Raw genomic sequence first — 22,077 nt, 5'->3', positions numbered from 1 at the left:
TCTTCGTAAAATGGGAACATTATATTCTACAAGGTAATGGAAAACGCCACGAAAGGTCAATACAAATATGTTTATTCCATTCAATTGTTATATTCGCCTTTTATTATTAAAATAACTAATCAAATATACAGTCTACCTGTTTCTTTTCACTATCAAAATACTGAGAATAAAGAAACAGAACAGTGTACATTACGGTCTATAAGCCCATATATAATACACATAAATTACTTATAGATAAGCAACTCAAGCACTCAACAAAAATGTTTACGGGCGTCCGTCACTAGATGGCTTCGCTTCGATTAATTTCTCATTGCTTCTGTAGATGGCAGTAACATATTACCTATCCTATATTTTATTCTTAATGAAGGATTTTGTAAAATTTTCAGAAACCACAAATTGATTTAATAAATTTGTCTTTATCAAATAAAGACTTGTATGATTAATTTTTAATTTTTTTTTCTGTGTTTATTTATACAACAATTAAATGCCTTAACTTTAACAATATATAAGTTTAGGGGCATTCGCTACAAGATGTCGCTAGATTCAATACAAAAAAAATTGTCTTAAAGTATCACAGTTTCGGGGTCTTGTATAAGCCAATGGAGCAATAAGATTGAATTTTCACACGAAGCGTCTCTTACGCGCTACGTAACTAAAAGAGGCTAAAAGGAAACTAAACTAAATCGAACTAAAAGTGAATTTCAAACCGAACCTGCACAAATCCCCGGAAAATGACTGCAGGCGATCTTTGTGCGTCAGGAATGGCGGGAAAACGGTGCCATCCGTTCCTTGGTACTCGTTACAAGAGTCCCTCCAAACGTTCATTTTGGTTTTCCCGTCTATCGCTACGACTCGACCGACGTCCATAACGTTTTGGACTCCACGTTTGACTGTCACAACGTGAGGGTCCACCGAATTGTTACGCTGAAAGAAGTTTTAGCACGAGTCTAGTTAGTAACCTTGTCAACCATAAGAACCAATTATAGATAACAGAAAATTGAAATATATTCAATGAGCCAGTTTTAAGATAATAAGTAATATTCCGTTGCTGAATTGAATCTTTCGCGGGAGAGCCGTAGCTGATTAGTCAAAGAGCTGCGAGTTGCCGACCACTGATCTAGCCGGCTATGTAACAGCGTATTATTATTATTTATTTAATTTTTTATTAATCTTATTGGCAGATGAGCAATCGGTCCACCTGATGGTGAGTGGTTACCATCGCCCATGGACTTCAGCAATTCTAGGGGCAGAGCCAAGCCGCTGCCTGCCGTTAAGTCCACAAGCCTCGTTTGAAGAACGGCAAGTCATAGCGCTCGGGAAACACCGTAGAGGGGAGCTCATTCCAAAGCCGGATGGTACATGGCAAAAAAGATCTCTAGAAACGCACTGTGGAAGAACGCAGTGGCTCCAGGTAGTATGGATGAACTCTACTCCGGTGGCGGGCGGTGCGACGGCAAAACCGATATGATGGAATCATCTTAAACAATTCCTCAGAGCACTCTCCATGGAACATACGGTACAAAATACAGAGAGAAGCGAAGTTCTTGCGCAGACCCAGAGGATCCAAACGATTACTGTCACATCCAATTATGGGTTACAGTTTTTCCAATATACGTGAACGTTTTGCGTCAAAAAGGATTAAAAGTAAGATTTCTTTATGGGTAAGGGGACCACGAATTTCAAATTAATAGATATCATAACTGTTATTAGACATGATCGAATCAGGACCACGTGGCTCGATAAGGCTTATTAGTTATCACAAGATTAAGGAAGCGAATTGTACCATAAAATCTTAGTCTTAACCTATTTTCGTTGATATCCCACTACTGGCAACTGTGCAGTCATAAATCTACAAAAATCAATGTATCTTTGTTTGTTTGTTGGCGATCTATGCGCTGATCTATGCCTTTTCTGTTAATAAATTTGAAACTTTATTCAGTTATATCTATGGCATTTCAGAGTTTTTTCATAGCATTATCAAAGGCAGGTAGCTATATTTAAATAAATATAAATGTTTTATACGCGCTTACATAGTAATCCATATAAAGAAAAACAACATATATCTAGATAAGCGCTCACCTCGACACAATTTGATTGAATGAATGCGAGCTTCGACCAGGGTTTTAAAAAATATTTCAATACATACAATGTCAAAGTGTTGTCAATAGACTTTTCAAATCAACGCGTTGTTATTATTAGTAGGTGTTAATTGTTAGACGGAACTAGCAGACATTACAACGTGAAAAATAATATTAATAAAGCCATTTAATTCAAATTTCACTTTCTCACTTCGAATTAGGTATTTGACACCTGTTGTCGAAGTTTAAGCGTAGACCCTGATAACCTGGAGAAGCTCATGGTAGTTGGTCGAGTTTGCGGGAGAAGATCACGGGGACGCACACCTACCCGCTGGTCAGATTTGGTAAAGATGCTCACAGGCCTACCAATAACCGAGGCTATAAGAACCGCTGTGGACAGGAGGACGTAGAGAGGTATGATGCATCAGGCGATCGCCGCCTCAAGCTAGACACGACCTTCAACCATGAAGAGACAGACTAAGGAGGAAGGATTACAATTGATCCTTGAATCGCGGCAAGATTGTGCCGGTAATTCTGACCCGTGCGAATTGACAATACGGTCTTAACATCAATAGTTAAATCCATAGCTTTACGATTTTGGTTTCTATTCTTATTCTTAACATCGTGAAAGTGGTTTGTGAATGCGTGCTATCTCATAACACGACGACCTCTACATTATATTCGATATTCTGTTTTAGAAAGTAAATCTCCGAGTCATGAACGAAACATGTAATATTAACAGTGAATATAATTCAAAAGGTGATATAAGAGAAGACAGTACACAATTATACAATTAAGTTATTTGTCTCTATCTAACCCAATCAAAACTACCTTTACGGCTTAATCTCGTATTTTTTTATTGTCATTATATTAGTCTTCATTTTAAGTTTCAATTATTTTATTATTTAACCTATTCGAATATAATTTAATCAAATAAATAAGGCATAAATAATGTTTACGAACCACACCAAATAGAGAGAATCTAAGCTGATTATTTGGTTCGAAAACAATTCCATTAGGCGCTTCCTTCTTTATCGTGGTGCAGGCGGCTTTCGGAGCAAATTCTGTTCTATCACAGTTGATGATTATGCCGCGGAAGAGGATGTCCAAGGCTTTGACCCTCATGAAGACGTCGCTTGGGCTGTCGAAGATTCCATTGATAGCTTTAGCAGCGACGTTCAGCATTGCAGGCTTTTCTCGATAAACGGTAAGCGCCATAGCCTGATGATGAAATATTCATGTTATTTTTTTAAAAAATAAAACACAGAAAAGCATAACAATAGACAGGAATCTATACTAATATTATAAAGCTGAAGAGTTTGTTTGTTTGAACGCGCTAATCTCACAAACTACTTATCCGATTTAAAAAAAAACTTTCAGTTTAAAAAGTTTAAATTTAAAAATCTTTCAGTTTTGGATAGCCCGTTTATTGAGGAAGGCTATAGGTTATATAACATCACGGTAAGACCAATACAAGTGAAACACCAATAAGAAATGTTTCAAAATAAGGGTTTAAATAGCTCCTTAACATTCTACAATTAAAAAATATTTTCACTTTCTACGTAAATGAAGTGGGGAGTAAAATTTAGCGTTATGCCAAAGTAACTATTCCACGCGGACCGAGTCGCGGGCAAAAGTTAGTATTAGAATATAGGCAATGTATGAGAGAAGATTGCCGGAATAATAATTAAATTAACAGGTGTAGAAGAACTTTAGGGAGCGACATACCCAATTAACGTGTCAGTCAAAGTAAAGTCATATAAATTTTAATATACTTTTATTAATAAAATGTTACTTACATAAACGCACAAATACACGTAGCCACAGAAAATATAATAACATAAACATTGATATAGGTAGTGTACTACATTAAAAATAATATAGACAAGAATATAAAAGATATAACAAGATATAAAAATGATAGAAGAGATGAGTGCTGGTGACCGTCAAGTGCGGTGGATGATAGATGGCGTACAGAGATAAAATACGTAATTATTTTGCACTAATGTATAAATAATAAATAAAGTATATGTATAAATAATAAATAAAGTAATCCAAAATATAATTATTTTATTTAATACACCCAATTTCTCCTAGATAGGTAGTAAGTAACCCAGAGGTAGCATGTCGTTTATGTAGTGTATGTATTATTGTACGCTTAAATAACATCGATCTTCTCCTAAAAAGTTATATTTAATTTTCGCACGGATTTTTTTCACGAAAATTAACCTAGAGATTTGGTCAAATTCTCACCTAGTGAGTAAGAATTCAACACCACAGTTGGCTCATTTGGGAGTAGCAGTAAAATCTTACCATCATAAAGATATTAGGCATCACGATGACTTCTTCTCCCGTCAGTCCTGGACCAGACAGCTCGGGTTTGAAGAGGAATACGTCGATTTTCTTATAATTTATCGTATCGTTTCCTTCGTTTTCTTCAACCTCTACCTTCTCTTTCCATTCTCTGAGTTAAATAGAAGTAAATTTGAAATTGAATGACTAAAATCTTTTAGGCTAGTTACGCTACTCTGCCCTACGGCATCAGTTTTAATACCTTAAAAGCAGATTTTTTTATTTTTTTTTATTGCCTTTGTAGGCAGACGAGCATACGGCCCACCTGATGGTGAGTGGTTACCGTCGCCCATGGACTTCAGCAATGCCAAGGGCAGAGCCAAGCCGCTGCCTACCGCACTTAACTGACAAAAGAAACACCTTACAATGAGTAGATTTAAGAGAACTACTGGTTACATTTTATTACTGATGGTAGGACGTCTTGTGAGTTCGCACGGGTCGGTACCACCACCCTGCTTTTTTCTGCCGTGAAGCAGTAATGCGTTTCGGTTTGAAGAGCGGGGCAGCCGCTGTACTGTTAAAAGTGAGACCTTACAACTCATGTCTCAAGGCGGGTGGCGACATTTACATTGTAGGTGTCTATGGGCTCCGGTAATCACATCAGGTGGGCCGTGAGATCGTCCACCCGTCCAAGCAATAAAAAAAAAAATGCAAATCAAGCACGCGTGAGACATGCTGCCTATCGCTTAGGGCTCTTTTGAGGCGTTATCAGCATAATTTCGAGAATTACGGGAGCTTGGGAAGGTTTGACTTTTTTACCATTTAGATCTTTTCATGCGTCATATCTGTACTCACACCTTTCTCACGCAAATCTCGTCTTTCACAAAATCCATTCGGATCTATATATTTAACAAAATAAATCTGCAATAGTTTCATGAACAAATACACTTGTTTCAACAAAAGCACAAGAACTTCGTTATTAACATAGGTGAGTTAAAAGTGCGAAGAGATATTACTCTTCCACAGAACAGTAAGCAATCTAGTCTACTTTACTATGTAACTTTGCATTTAAGATCCAATAAACGTCTCTTTTAAGCATCATATACGTTTTATACATGAAATCTAAACGTCATCTTTTAAGTATAATATATTTACGTTTTATACATGAGTTTTTTTATTATTTTTTATTGCTTAGATGGGTGGACGAGCTCACAGCCCACCTGGTGTTAAGTGGTTACTGGAGCCCATAGACATCCACAATGTAAATGCGCCACCCACCTTGAGATATAAGTTCTTAGGTCTCAAGTAAGTTACAACGGCTGCCCCACCCTTCTATCCGAAACGCATTACTGCTTCACGGCAGAAATAGGCGGGGCGGTGGTGCCTACTCGTGCGGACTCACAAGAGGTCCTACCACCAGTGAAAATGACATACATGAGTGTGTCTGTATATTGATTATATTTAAAATCTTGAACCGCATGACTCATGGTAAATAATTGTACGCTTTGTTGTTTATATTATACGGTAATCTGCATTCTATTAATTTGGATTTAGGATATCTAAAAATAATCAAATTACAGTTATTTCGTCATATATAACACGTGACACACGTGATTATATTTTACCCACTCAGTTTCTTGCCGGATCTTCTCAGTGGGTCGCGTTTTCGATCCGGCTGTTGAATCCGCGAACCACCGCTCTTGCTACGGCTAGTGTTAGCAATGTCACCAGGTTAGAGCCCCGTGAGCTCACTTACTCTCTCGGTGACGCTGGCATAAACCTCTAAGACTATCAGCTTAGGTAACAAAAAAGGGGGGAAAAAAGCGAATGACATTTTAAATTTGGATATTTTATAGCACTACGATCACAAATCCGGGATGTATTGCTGTGTTTTATCGCAACTATGTGTGACAGAAAAACCAAAAAAGTTTTCTTTCAAGTAGTTATTAACTACTAGTGGTCCCCGCAGTAGTCGCAAATCGACTATAATTAATTGAAATTATAAGTTTGAACATTCATAGTGGTTCTATTGTACTTCTATAATCACAGATTTCGCCAAGACCACACTATAGACAAATAATGTTAAAGACAAACAATATTAATCTATTCTAAATTTAACCACAGACTTTAAAGAATAACAAAAGTTTCACAATTGACAATTTACAAAGAGTACTTTTATACGTATGTGTTGTGTCAAATAGATTGTAGTGTGTGTAATGTTTTCTTTATTGATTTAATGTATCTTTTATGCATTATCTTAAAAAAATATTAGCATTGTGGACTTCTTCTCTATATTCTCTATAAGTGTGGAAAATTTCACACTCCTCCGTCCGCGCAATTTTCGTAAAAAGGGATACAAAGTTTTTGCTTCACGTATTAATATATCGATAATATTATTTCAAATATAACGTAAGTGTAATTACGTGACTCCGTAACCACGAGACTTTCCCAATATCTAATAATTTCAATGTCCTTTACCCAAATTTGTTTAAACGACAGATTATGACAGAAATGAACTTAATTTAACTTTTAAGCTGTCAAATTTCTTACAGTCTACAAGCAAAGTCGTCGGAAACTTATCTAATCTAACAGAGATTTCTATTTGTGGCCGGAGTTATAATAGATTGATAGTCTACTCCATTAATTATGTTAATGCTAATGTTAATTCCTATTAGTTCTGTTTAGTTTTTGTTCTAGCAGCAACAGAATATTTCTTCCAATCGATCCAATATAGGCTACAACTTATTTAAAAATATGTTATTTGCTGTAATAGATTGTTTACACAAATAATTCTCGAATATTTATAACAAAATAACACGCGCTTGTCATATTTAGCTAAGTGTACAATTTTGGGTAATAAAATGTGAGCAATAGGTTAACTTAGCTTTTTAATAATAGCTAAGTGTTTTTCTTATTTACGTACAAGTTTAACCTCTAAATATTCAGAAGTAGTTTTTATATTTTTCTTGGATTCTCAATCGCCCGATATCTTCCAACTCTCAGCAGATTAAGCCCCGTACAACTTGCAACCTAACTATGTCAACGAGATCAATCTGATGTATATACGTTCTAATGCTATTAAATATAAAGGTTTGAATGGGATAATCTAGTTTATGACTTCGAGGCGAGCAAAAGATAATCTCAGAATACGGACGCCAAAGTATCGTAGCCTGCGAATAATTGTATCATATAGTGTCGCCCAATGATCGAAATTCGATCACAATCATTGACATGTCAAGATTCAAGTTAGTTTTAGCTGATTTTAAAAGATAGCGTTAACAATTTGACACGTATGTATTAAAAATTATTATTATTATTGATATTGCAATAAATTCTTATACGGTAATTTTTTTTTTATTGAGTATTTACTGGTGGCCCCGAGGCCTTTCCAGTTTCACCAGGACAGGTGGGCGAGCAAAGGCTCAGCCAGGAGGGGTGGTATTAGCTAACAGCTGCTCGAGTACCTCCGAAGAAGACCTAACAACTCGAGAGAAGCTGATTCGCGGATGAGTCTACTACCGGATCGGAATTGCGACCCGCTGAGAAGATCCGGAGAGAAACTCATCGGACTGATGCATGAATTACGTTGCATGAGGAGCCCCTTGCCCAGTTCGACGAGTACGGTTACCGGGGTTCCTAAGTCGGCTCCTCGTGTTAGAGCTGAAGGCGTCTAATGCAAGGGTTATTGGATCTGATGGATCCGTAAGGACGTGTACTGCTTATTTTATTTTTAACTAGCTGACCCGGCAGACTTCGTAGTGCCTCTATCGATAAATAAAAGACTTAAACTTTTGTATAACATTAACTCAAAACAAACAAAACGAATTTTGAAATTTATCTACCTTTTAAACCTTCTCTGGATTTCTACAAATAATTCAAGCTCAAAATTAGCCAAGTCGGTCTAGCCGTTCTCGAGTTTTAGCGAGACTAACATAGATAATTTGTGTTAGTAATAATAATTTTGATTCTATATTTCTGTAAAATTTTTCACTTTTTTACTTCGTGTATATCTATCTATATACATAATCTCATATATACCTAGTCAGGTCATAAGTATTGTCACACAGTAAAAACTTTTCTTTTAGAATGCTGGCTACAAAAAAGTTTATTGAATTCGAATTTCCAATTGTTCATGATACTTTTGTATACTTTTAGAATTGTGAAATGTATACTTTTAGAATTTTACTCATATTTAAATATGGAGTGGACGCTTAAAGAAGACCGTGTTGCAGTTATTGCGTTGCATCGTTGCGGTTACGCGCCAATTCAAATTTTTAACATACTGAAAAATTTGAATATAACCAAAAGATTCATTTATCGTACCATCAAACGATACAATGAAGACTCTAGTGTAGATGACAGGTCAAGAAGTGGTCGCCCTCGGTCTGTTAGGACTCCAGCAGTGATAAAAGCTGTGAAGGCGCGAATGCAAAGAAATTCCAAACGTAAGCAGAAACTGTTGGCCCTTCAGATGGGGTTAAGCAGAACCACGGTGAAAAGGGCGTTAAATGAAGACTTAGGGCTTCGGGCATATCCAAGAAAAACAGGACATCGTTTGAATGCTCGTCTAATGGACCTGAGACTGAAGAGATGCCGCGCTTTGTTGAAGCGGTACGCGGGAAAAAAATATCGGGAAATTCTTTTTTCGGATGAAAAAATTTTTACCGTAGAAGAGAGCTACAACAAAAAAAATTATAAGGTGTACGCACACAGTAGTGAAGAAGCGAGCAACCGTATTCCGTGTGTCCATCGAGGTCATTTTCCATCCTCGCTCATGGTATGGTTGGGAGTTTCTTATTGGGGCTTAACAGAGGTACATTTTTGTGAGAAAGGTGTAAAAACGAATGCAGTTGTGTATCAAAATACAGTCCTGACGAACCTTGTGGAACCTGTTTCTCATACCATGTTCAATAACAGGCACTGGGTATTCCAACAAGATTCGGCGCCAGCTCATAGAGCGAAGAGCCCACAAGACTGGCTGGCGGCGCGTGAAATCGACTTCATCCGGCACGAAGACTGGCCCTCCTCCAGTCCAGATTTGAATCCGTCAGATTACAAGATATGGCAACACTTGGAGGAAAAGGCGTGCTCAAAGCTTCATCCCAATTTGGAGTCACTCAAGACATCCTTGATTAAGGCAGCCGCTGATATTGACATGGACCTCGTTCGTGCTGCGATAGACGACTGGCCACGCAGATTGAAGGCCTGTATTCAAAATCACAGAGGTCATTTTGAATAAACTTTAGTGTCATAAGAATCTATGTTTTGTTAAGTTAATTTTGGTATATGAATGGTTACATAATGAATAAACTTGTTTCAATTATTTTACATTAAACATGTGACAGAATTTATGACATGACTAGGTATATAATCTCGATATATTTTTATTTCCGTGTTGGTGTTTATGTGAAATTATATTCGTATGATTTGATGAACATACTTATATACATAGACAGTCCGTTATAAAACACATTTCTCTACCCTAGTTACTAACTAGAACTTTATCGATTTTATAATCATTAAAAGAATGTGAAGTAATTTTAAAGTTGCTGCAAAGGTCAGTTCCAACGACTTTTTCCTTGAATATATAATTAAAGAAAATAATAATTAGGCTCGCTTATAACTGGTACTTATATTAAATTACTGACTTTGGTAAAACAATTTATAGATAAAAGAATAAACTTGACATTTATGTATAAGTAAATTATGAAATACAATAAATAAATCACATTGAAAGTACTGGAAAATTTCTTATATAGTTTTATAGTCCCATAAGTGAGTAAGAAGAGAAATTTACGTTTATAGGTACATTTTTTATTACTGTGTACGTAAGTAGCATTAGTAATTATTTTTTCGTCAAAATGCGTTTTTTTTAAATTTAACAACGGCAATAAACTTACTTTCCATAAATATACCGTTCAAATCCCGCAAGCATTTTAAAATATAATTATCTAATGAATTATCAACTTATAGTTTTATATATGACTTCCTTGATGAAGAACTGTCGTGGAACATGAATGAACTGTCATGAGGGGACGATTATGTAATAAAAATCAAACCCAAAAAAAATATGATTTGTGTAATTACTGATGGTAGAACATTTTGTGAGCTCACGATGGTTTTAATCGGTTATCGGAACCCACAGAAATCACAACGTAAATACGTAAATGCCGCCAATTCCATTAAATACGGCCGTGGCCTTAAATCGGAATGTTCTCCCTGTGTGGCAGAGATAAGCCGCATGGTGTTTAAGAGTGATTGCTTATGGTACACTGCATTTGTGGGTCATCAACATAGACTTTAACAGATTCTTGAAACTTTTTTAGAGCAATCCTAAGCATGACACTTTTTATAATTGTTGTGCGTGCACGTAAGACCAGAAATTTTGTGCAACCGCAACTAACTTGTATTGCCATACTTACTAGTGTGTTGCCACACTAAAAACAATTAAATAAATAAAATCCTAATAAATCATGTTTAGGAATTCCCTAAACACAAAGAACATTCTCATTGCATTTTTTTTGTTTTGCCATATGTACTAGTGTGTTGTCACACTAAAAATAATTATATATTATATAAAATCCCAATGTCACATTTAGGATTTCCCTAAACACAAAGAACATTTTCATTGCATTTTTTTTGGAGTTTACTCCTTTAGAATCGATTTACATATATAGGCCCGGGGTTTGAAAATTATGGGGACCAAAATCGTACTAGCATGTCACACGAAATGCGTTATGCGCCTGATTGGCTCCTGATTGCGTGATGCGTGCGCGCGCCAATCAAAATCGTACTAGCATGTCACACGAAATGCGTTATGCGCCTGATTGGCTCCTGATTGCGTGATGCGTGCGCGCGCCAATCAGGAGCCAACGCGCGGCCGCGTTATTGCAGGTGACGCCGGGCTGCTGCGCCGGCAGTCCGCCACAAAGCCTCGTACTGATCGCGCGTTTCTCTCATTATTGTATTTTCATATATTTGTTAGTCGTTTGTTTTGTGTCTCGTTAATTTGTTAATAATCTGTAGTGTATCGTGTTGTCGTAATATAGAACTATTTCTCGTATTGTTTCGTTTAATTTTTTATATCCAGTAAACTCCAGTCGTGCGTCGGAGCGGACACACACACTTTTTTTTTGTTTTGCCATATGTACTAGTGTGTTGCCACACTAAAAATAATTATATATTATATAAAATCCTAATGTCACATTTAGGATTTCCCTAAACACAAAGAACATTCTCATTGCAAATTTATGCTAAGATAAAATGTCTTAAGAACCGTCAGCATAAACATAGTTTGCGCTATTCTTCGCCATTCTAACGCTATCAATCTTAGTAATTCGCAGGACAACAAAGTAATGGAGTGCAAGTAACGGCTCTTTTACGACTGCGCATCACCAGATAGCCTACGAAGTCACATTAACCGATCGACTAATTCTTAAACCCCTAAATGCCGAAGCCCTCGCTAATCCTTGACCTAAAATAGCATTTATACAAAGCGGAAATTAAAAAATAAAGCCGTCATATTGTATATACATACGTGAAGGTTGGGAAGAAGGAAGCGAAGAAGAGATTGATCTGATTTGTACCCTGTCTTATTCTTTAGGTTCAATGAATCTTTCAAGTCACACTAAGGCAGTATATATGTGACAATTGGGGATAATATCTTTGCCAGCAGCTAAGAATGTACATATTATTATATACGAGTTTTTTTTTTCTTTTTTGGTCAGGAGGAAATCGCTGGACTTCCACCCTCCACTGGGGTTGGCGGCCGGAGCGTATTGGAGTCGAACCGACAGACTAAAATTATAAAGAGTTTGTTTGTTTGGTTGAACGAGCTAACCTCAGGAATTACGTGTCCGATTTGAAAAATTCTTTCAGTGATAGATATCTCATTTATTGAGGAAGGCTAGTTATAGATATAGAGAAAGCTGTTGTTTATTTTCAATTGAGGGGAGGTTTTCTCTCACTATTTCATTTTATGAGGACGCCTAAATACTTCCAATCATTATGGAATTTGTTTAACCGCAATATATAATTTCGTTCAAAAGTTACACAGTTTTGTTTACACCAGAGTCACAGTGGTGAACAAAAATGTAAAAAATTCCATAAAAAATGAAAAATAAATGTTTAGCATTTTTTAAATATTTTTCCTTCGATAAAATTAAGCATAGATTTCCTCATTTCGATATGTGCACATTATAAAGAATCACACTGTATATTTGATAAAATTGAGCTCATGAGGCGAGCTCATGAGCTAAACCTGAGAGAATTTGGTAACACTAGCCTTAGCAAGAGCAGTGCTTCGTTGAATTTACCACCGGATCGGAAGCACGACCCACTGAGAGGGTCCGGCGAGAACTCAGTGGGCTGTGTCTATGGGCTAGTTCGCTCGTCGAACTCGTCGATTACAACGGACGATAAGACATGTTTTGGGCGACGGCGGCTTTGCGTTGTCTCGTCGCGGTCGGATAAGTAATTAGCGGCGACCACGATAAGAGGGTTTTCGTGTCGCACCGCTTTGTTGAAATAGCGTTCTGACGCTTAATCAATGACATGTTGACGCATTATATCAATCCCTACAGCATAGAAGATCATTTCCACTCATCTGACAGCCATCCAACCATTCAAAAACAAACACACGACTCTTTTACAAAGCAAATAGGCAGAACGTTGGAACCAAAGCATGTGGTATTCATGCTCAAATAACATACATCAGATTGCAAATGATTTTAGATGGTATTTATAAATATTGAAATGAAAGGATTTAAAAAAAACTTACTCAAAATAAAAAGGCCCAACTTCCTTCACGATCGGTACAGCTCCTTTCTGAATATCTTCAGCGTTAGTGTAATTAAATAGATATATCTTGAAATCGAGTGCGAAAGGTATTTTTTCCCACATTTTCCGAACGTCCGTCTTCTTGGATAGCGCCATTTCCTATAAATATATATTCGTAATTTCGGCCATTATCGCAGAATTTCTTGACTTTACCGAACATAAACATCCTTTGTCAGATACGTTACCTATTTATAAGGGCTTCTTATTATAATGGACAAAAGGGACCGGAAAGATCTTCGACGGGTTGTTGAGCGTTACGTTTGCATTAGGGTTATTTAAATTAAGATTTTGTTTTGGTTACGTACATTGCGTAAACTTGCGTATACTTGAGTACACCTGCGTACACATGCGTACATTTGCGTACACTTGCGTACACTTGCGTACACTTGCGTACACTTGCGTACACTTGCGTACACTTGCGTACACTTGCGTACACTGCGTACACTTGCGTACACTGCGTACACTTGCGTGACTATTTCAATAAAACGAACTTCATTTCCTTTTGTTGATGTCTTATTGGAGTAAATGTTCGAGATTATCATCATTTCCTTTTACCATCGCCACCGCCCCTCGCCACCGGAGCAGAGCTCATCCATACTACCTAAAATCTCTGCGTGCATTTTTTTACAATTTTTTTTTGCTTAGATAGGTGAACGAGCTCACGGGTCACCTGGTGTTAACCGGTGCCCATAGACATTTACAACGTAAATGCCGCCACCTATCTTGAGATATGAGTTCTAAGGTCCCAGTTTTTACAGTACAACGGCTGCCACACCCTTCAAAGCGAAACGCTTTACTGCTTCACGGCAAAAATAGGCAGGGTGGTGGTACCTACCCGTGCGGACTCACAAGACGTCCCACCACCAGCAATTACGCAGATTATAATTTGCGGGCTTGATGCCATCCATATCCACGGCATCCACACTTATTATCAGTTTTTTTTTGTCACATACGATTCTGCTTGGGAATTAGCTCGACACTGATGTGTTTCCGGATTGCTATAATATGCACTTCTTCAAACGAAGCTCAAGGTGATGTCAGTCCTTAGCAGTAGGTAGCGGCTGTTCCTGAGCGACATTGACTGCTTACTTAAGTACTTGGGTTAAACAACAAAATTTCTTTATTTTCCCCAGAAATATTATAATATTAACAATAACTTTGATGATTCTAATGAAGATTCGGACAAAGTCGCTTTTGTTGAAATACTAGGAAACGATATTGTTTTTTGTACTTGTAAAATTTTTGAAGATGTAGTCTGTTATATTTTATAAAAATCTTGTATTTTTACTGTTTTAATAGATTCTTGTCCTGTTACCGAATTATCATTTAGTTTTAAAATAATATACGAGTGTAATTGAAATTGAAAGTATTCTGTTTCTTTTACAACTTCTTCGTTCGAAAATAATTTCTATTTAACGATTCTCTGTCATTTTATATTCTAAGTTCAATATAAACCCTAAAAAATTTAAGCAATTACTTTAAGATCAAAAGAAGGTTAAGTATGTGGTAGTAGTTAAATAGTTTTTACCTAATAATAGTAAAGTATACACTCTGACCAAACTTATTAATAAACAAATAAATACACAATTGCGGGAAAAAGTGTTTGTTTGTTGACATTCAGCTCGCTAAAACTCGAGAACGGCTGGACCGATGGACCAGATGGATAATTTTGATCTTGAATTATTTGTCGAAGTCCAGAGAAGGTTTAAAAGGTAGATAAATATGAAAATTCTTGGAATTAAATAAAGTTTACTGGTGGTAGGACCTCTTGTGAGTCCGCACGGGTAGGTACCACCACCCCGCCTATTTCTGCCGTGAAGCAGTAATGCGTTTCGGTTTGAAAGGTGGGGTAGCCGTTGTAAATATACTTGAGACCTTAGAACTTATATCTCAAGGTGGGTGGCGCATTCACTTTGTAGATGTCTATGGGCTCCAGTAACCACTTAACACCAGGTGGGCTGTGAGCTCGTCCACCCATCTAAGCAATAAAAAATAAAAAAAAGTTTAGGCCTTTTATTTATCGATTGAGGCACTACAAAGTCTGCCGCGTCACCTAGTAAATAATAAATAACTGGGAACAAATCACACTCGGTCCTCCAGCCCCAATTTAGGATTTTAGGCCCTGTTTTATGTATACCAGAGATTGACACACATACTTAGTATATAAGCCAGATAAAGAGCAAACAGGCCTGTTTATAACGCGAATGTTTGCCCGATCCGGGAATCGAACCCACTGAGTGACTGAATCACTTAATGAGGTTAATATATACTTAGCAACTTTATAAACTCAGTAACTTTTCTTTCGTTATAGGGAGCTTTGTCAGCTCTCAGGCGTGGGTATCACTATCCTACCTAATTCTGTCACGAAGCAGTCGAGCTTTCCGGTTTGAAAGTAGATTAGCTAATAAATACAATTGAGACTTTGGTCTCACATCTCAACGCGGCCTGTGAGCGAGTTCAGTCATGCACACAAAAGTTAATTTTTTTTTGGTGATTAAAAGGGTTGACGAGCTCACGGACTACCTGATTTTAAGTGGTTACCGGAGCCCATAAACATCTACAACGTAAAATGCCGCCACCCACCTTGAGACATGAGTTCTAAGGCCTCACTTTTAGGAGTACAACGGCTGCCCCACCCTTCAGACCGAAACGCATTACTGCTTCACGGCAGAATAGGCAGGGCGGTGGTACCTACCCGTGTGGATTCACAAGACATCCACCACCAGTAAAAAAAATTAATGCACGGTGTCATTAATATAGGGTTGTGGCGGGTGGCCATCCCAGAACGAGGACACAGCGGAGCACACGCTCGCGTACTGCCCCGCTTTCGCGGAGCAGCGCCGCGTCTTCGTTGCAAAAATAAGACCGGACTTATTGCTTCCGACCGTCGTAGCTACGATGCTCGCCAGCGACGAGTTCTGGCAGGCGATGCTCGACTTCTGCGAGTCCACCATCTCGCAGAAGGAGGCGGCGGAACGGGAGAGGGAGAGCTCTTCTTTCCTCTCGGCGCCGTGCCACCGCCGCCGAGTCGGGGGGCGGAGGAGGGCGTTTGTCCAGCTCCGGCCCCTATGAGGAGGCAGTCTCCTCCCGGTGATGGTCAAAGTGCGACCTAAGGGGGTTGAGGCTGCGCCGCACGCTACCGTCACTCTAGCGCGCTGGCACCAGGAGGACGGGGCGGCGCGTCGGCGACTGCGGACTGCCATGCGGTCCGCATTTTCGTCGTCGCTGTCGTCGCCGAACATACTGTGGAAGAGCAACCCGGTCGGCGGTGTATCGCGTTCCGACCCGGCAGGCTGGTTCTGGCCCAGCGGGGTATCCCGGAACACCAGCGGCATCGCCCGGGCGGCCTGGTAGGGCCGCCGTACCGCGGAGACCGACGTCGTTGGTCATCGACTATCGCCTCGACGACCCGTCGGTCGGGCGTCCTTGGGGTGGCGCCGCGTGTCTGGTTGTAGTGTTGACCGCGGGAACCCCGGGTGACCGGGTTCTGACCCCAGACGAAGATCGGACGTCGGGTGTAAGAGTGCAGGGGAGTCGTTTAGTGGGTGGGCCCTAAAATCCTTGGGCCCGCAATCTGCTCTCAACACCTGCAGATCGTTGAGTCTCACATACCCCGCGCGCCCCTTATGCGCGGGGACCTCGTAGGAGGTGCGGCCCCTGGCCCGGAAAAAAAAAATGGTTGCCATCCCAGAACACAAGATATTTGACAGATGCCTGAATCTCGCTTATGACATTTTCAAGATAAGCTTGCATCTATACAAGTTCCGAACAACAACATTCGGACCGTCAGTCTACCGAGCAATATCACACGCTCGGTGGAAGATCTTCCCTTTGTCATATATCCAAAGGGTGTATTGAAATCGTTGCCGAAAACGAAGAGTGAATTAGTGCTAGTAACATAATAAATCCAATAAAATCACGGCCTAAAAGAGATAGATAAATAGATAAAAATTGTGGCCAGGCTGTAAAGAATTAGCATAGTGAATGTCGTGAATAAATTAAATGTATCTACCGCTTATGTACTTACACGGTAGATACATTTAATTTAATCTGGGAGAAAACGGCGCGATACTATAACCCTTAGTGGCAACGCAAAGCCACCATTGCTCTAAACGTGTCATATGGGATCATTCCGATACACTCTCGGTGCTTTTAGGCACACCAAGCACCGGTCACCGATGCTGCTAAGAGTGCGACGTACAACCTAGCCGACAAACATAACACACTGAGTTGCACGCCAGATCTTCTCAGTGGGTCGCGATTCCGATCCGGTAGTAGATTCGGCGAAGCACAGCTCTTGTTAGGGCTAGTGTTAGCAAGCTCGCTCAGGTTGAGCTCCGTGAGATCACCTATTAATCCGCACGAAGTAAGAATAGCCTCTTAGCCTACCGATGGTAGGGAAAACATGTTCAGTTTAAAATGGAATTTTTGGAAAGGGTGAATCAGTAATTAGAACAATTAGTCTCAGCCCAGACAATTCACAAATAAAGTTTGATATATACCTACATATTATTTAATCGAAACGTATAATCAACCTATGTAATATCCATTATCTAAGTCGACGTGGACGAAATTGTATGCACAAGGATAATTAAAAAAAATATTATGGCACGTAAAAAAACAATTTGTCCTTTACAATCCGGGCGAAAAGTATTAACTGAAATGCCAAGCATTTACCCATTGTTGAAACTCAAACTAGCCCACTGAGTTTCTCGCCGGATCTTCTCAGTGGGTCGCGTTTCCGATCCGGTGATAGATTCTGCGAAGCACTGCTCTTGCTAGGGTCAGTGTTAGCAACTCTCCGGTTTGAGCCCCGTGAGCTCACCTACACACGTTAGGTTGAAGCTGAATAGCCTCTCAAGGCTATCAGCATAGGTAGGAAAAAAAAAAAAGAAACTCAAAATAATCCATTATCCGATTTCGGATTCGGAAATGGCTCCTTTAGACCTATTTTAAATTGAATTAATTTGAGCCAAAAAGAAACGTTTTGGGATCCATTAGAAGAAAAATTACTAAATCACAATGTTCATATTTTGGATTACGCCATAAAAATAATACTGTTTCAAAAAGTGGTATAAAGTATTAGGGTATATAGGGTATATTATAAAGGGTAAAAATTATATAAAGTTCAAGGGAACGGGTTGCATAGTATTAAACAAACAATGGATATCGCTTTTAATTAGAGATTGGCTGAAGCAGCCAGGAAATATATGTAGAATTCGAGGCGCTCCCCTATTGTTTTCGGACATAATATAGGATGGAAAATACAGATTCAAATTCAAATTTCGCTGTGTTCATTAATTAATGTTCTAATATGAAAATTAATTTAATAATCGTGCCTTTGTCTATTATTGTATTATGCCACTTAGTGGTTTCCTTTGATTATAAAGGCGGAAGGGTGAAGAGTTTCACAGTTACTTTTTTCGTGTCAGGTACAATAAATGGCTTGAGCTTAAAAATAAGAAGTACAGAAACATAACTTGAATGCCATCACATTTGAAGCATTTTTTTTTTTTTTTTTTTTTTTTTTTTTTTTTTTTTTTTTTTTTTTTTTTTTTTTTTTTTTTTTTTTTTTTTTTTTTTTTTTTTTTTTTTGTCAGGAGGAAATCGCCGGACTCCCACCCTCCACTGGGGATGGAGGGTGGGGCATGTCGGAGTCGAACCGACTAAAACCTCCTGTCGCTCAACAACCAACGTCCAACCCTCGCATGAGACAGAACTCATGAAAAGGCAAGGGGAGGAGAGTGAAGCGTTTAGTGCGGAGCACATCTCTCCCATCACCCTCCCCCTCGGGACGCCGGGCCAGCGATCGTCGGCGCCACGACCACCAGCCCTCTCGGTCGGCAGGCTGTCCGAAGCCCGCCTAGATGGCGCCGGTTTGAATTGGTTATCCTACGAAATACCCCGCTGGGTCAGAACCAGCGTGGGTCGAGGATAGCCGGCCTTCCATCACCCGGATGCTCTTGCGTAAAACGCGTGCAGAGCAGCTTGCACGTCGTCTTCTTAGGCCCCCTTCGCCGGGCCCCAGACCGACATATCAGGGGGACCCGAAACACTTAGAGGGCCAGGGCTAGGGCGAGATCCGCCTCCCTGGCCCCCGCTCGACGGCGGCGGGCTTGTGCGTCTCTCACGCGCCCCGCCGCCTCCTTCTGCGAGATGGTGCACTCGCAGAAGTCGAGCATCGCCTTCCACGACTCGTCGTTGCCGAGCATCGATGCCACAACACTCGGCAACGACAAGTCGTTTCCTATTTTTGCGACAAGGACACGGCGCCACCCCTCCCATGCGGGGCAGGCAACGAGCGTGTGCTCCGCCGTGTCCAAGTCGCAACCACAATGGTAACACTCTGCCGTCGGCTCGGCTCCGATCCGGTGCAGGAACTCACCGAAGCAACCATGCCCAGTGAGCACCTGCGTGAGCCGGAAATTGAGGCGTCCTCTGTCACGATTCACCCAATCCACAAGAATCGGGCGAATCGCCTCGACGGTCCTACGACCAGCCGAAGGATCGGCCAGCCGCCTGGACCATGACTCCAGCACGGACCGCCGAGATTGGGCCCTCCGCGCTCTGACCACACTGGGGCTGGGACGCGCCACGCCCCGGGCACGAAGGTTAGCCCGCCACTGATAGTCAGCGGCGAGCGCCTCCGCCTCCAGGACCCAAGGCGGCGTCCCAGCCAGTACACACGCCGCCTCAAAAGAGATGGTGCGATAACCACGGATGACCCTGACCGCGATGGTGCGTTGCGGCCGTTGCAGCAACTTCGCTACCCCCACGGCCAGGGACTGGCCCCACACGGGTGCTCCGTATAGGGCCATTGACCGCACCACCCCCGTATAGAGACGGCGCGTCACCTGGTCAGGCCCCCCGATGTTGGGAAGAAGCCGGCTTAACGCGCCGGCCACCCCCAACAAACGAGGGACCAGGTGCTGAAAGTGAGCACGGAAGGTCCAACGACTGTCCAGAATGAGGCCGAGGTACTTTAACTGTACCCCGACCCCGATCCGGACGCCTCCAACCACGATATGGGCATCGACAGGTGGCACTCTCCGGGGCCTGTGGAACCACAACATTTGAAGCATAAGCTTAAAGTCTCAGTTGCCTTCTAAAAGACGGCTAAAAAAACCACGGTCTATTTATTACTAAGCCGTGCGAGATAATAATACCAGACCGGTATGATTCAATCTAAGTGAATTGGCAGGGTAGTTCTTAGAACTAGAATCAAAGGTCGGATATCTCTATGACTTAAGCATGTTCTATTGCAGTTGGTGGAATGTGTCTTATATACGAAAACAACGATTTCGACTAAATTTGTTTTTGAAAATATTGAAATAATTGATCATAAAAATATAGTGTAGAGGTTTTATTATTCAAAGGAAAAAATAAATAATACATGTACTTTAAAAACTAAACTAAACTAATAAAAAATATGAGTAAACCGGGCTGGCAGTTATTTTCACCTTTTTTATCCTGTTGATGTTTGTCCAGGATATTACATCGAAGTTATAAAATTATCGCATTGGCATTGGTCCTTCACGCGTTTGCAAAATTTCAAGATAATCAGAGGACTCTTGAATCGGCAAAAATGACGTTCAAGAAAATGACGTTTACAGACAAACTAACATACGAAATTATACATACATATCAACATAATAAAAACGTGTATAAAACAAGAGTTCGTGTAAAGAAGGTTTTTCATGAAATTATAATAAAGTCTGATGTTAAGTAACTTGTTTAGAAAAGAAGTGGTTTTTGAAATGAAAAATTCTTTGGCAATACTATGATTTGAAACGCATTGAAAAGGAAAAAGCGTCACTAAAAAGATAAGTCCATACGTCTATAGATTTTAACCTGCGAGAGAATGAAGAATGATTTTAAAGGTTATACTTGTGCTGTGTGTTTTGTAGATATGTTTTTTTATTTTATTAAAAATGAATTGGGGTCTTTTCAATAGAATTGTATTGCTATCTCGTTCTTGATACCCCAAACGGAGCAGAAAAGGAATAACGCTAGACGAGATCAAAGTAAAAGTCGAAATTATATTTCGTACTCTCCAATTCTCTTAAAAACTGTTCTCAAAAACTGAACCGACTAAATTTATATAACGCGTGCATTACCTTCTTAAGCTGACTCTTCAAAATGGCCGGAAATATCACCCATCCGAACATCAAACCCACGAACGCGACAATACCGCTGATTGCGGCATATTTAAGCGGCTTAGCCAACTGCATTCTGTCCTCTGTAACAATTGCAGGCTTATAGGACACTTATAACATTTAATTAGATCTGTAAACATTTTGCACTGTAGGTTTTTAACTGTAAAAAAGAATAAAAGCGAGATTAAACTGTAAAATTTGTCATAATTATACCTACGGCTCACTGTACCCGAAAGAACTTATTTTGATATTATACTAGCTGACCCAGCAGACTTCGTAGTGCCTCAATCGATAAATAAAAGACCTAAACTTTTGTATAAAATAAATTTAAAACAAACAAAAGGAATCCGTCCGACGGGAGACACGTCAAAGGAAAAACAAAATTGTTATTTTTATTTATTTCTGAGTTATTCATCTGAGTTAGTCATATTTATCTACCTTTTAAACCTTTTCTGGACTTCCACAAATAATTCAAGACAAAAATTAGCCAAATCGGTCCAGCCGTTCTCGAGTTTTAGCGAGACTAACGAACAGCAATTCATTTTTATATATATATATAGATAGAAGAAGATAGATTATTTTTAAATATTTCAAATAAAGATAATAAACGTGTCGTATACTTATGGCCTACAGATCACGTGCGATTCTTGTCTCTATTAGGCAAAGTGGTTTATCCTGAGCAAATTACTCGCAAGCCCATATTACGGACGAAA

General features: G+C 39.7%; 1 protein-coding gene and 1 non-coding gene across 3 annotated transcripts in view; one reads left to right on the top strand and one right to left on the bottom strand.

Moving 5' to 3' along the window:
• Snmp1 (sensory neuron membrane protein-1) overlaps window positions 1–21,447 on the bottom strand; it is a 40,943-nt gene extending 19,496 nt beyond the window's left edge. The window contains 5 exon segments of one of the 2 annotated variants that reach the window (NM_001043721.1): window positions 713–924; window positions 3,042–3,299; window positions 4,392–4,542; window positions 13,150–13,307; window positions 21,326–21,447. In NM_001043721.1, coding sequence (NP_001037186.1) covers window positions 713–924; window positions 3,042–3,299; window positions 4,392–4,542; window positions 13,150–13,307; window positions 21,326–21,439 — 893 coding nt within the window. In that variant the 5' untranslated portion in view covers window positions 21,440–21,447. 2 annotated transcript variants of the gene reach the window in all.
• On the top strand, window positions 8,858–8,945 carry Mir2780c (microRNA mir-2780c). Its single transcript, NR_107444.1, has one exon. It is a non-coding gene; the product is annotated as a microRNA mir-2780c (primary transcript).
• Window positions 21,448–22,077: the final 630 nt, after the last annotated feature.

The sequence above is a fragment of the Bombyx mori genome, chromosome 18, assembly GCF_030269925.1.
Source record: "Bombyx mori chromosome 18, ASM3026992v2".
Taxonomy (NCBI): Eukaryota; Metazoa; Arthropoda; class Insecta; order Lepidoptera; family Bombycidae; genus Bombyx; species Bombyx mori.
The sequence above is the reverse complement of the archived record's forward strand: the minus strand, read 5'-3'. Positions and strand labels throughout refer to the sequence as shown.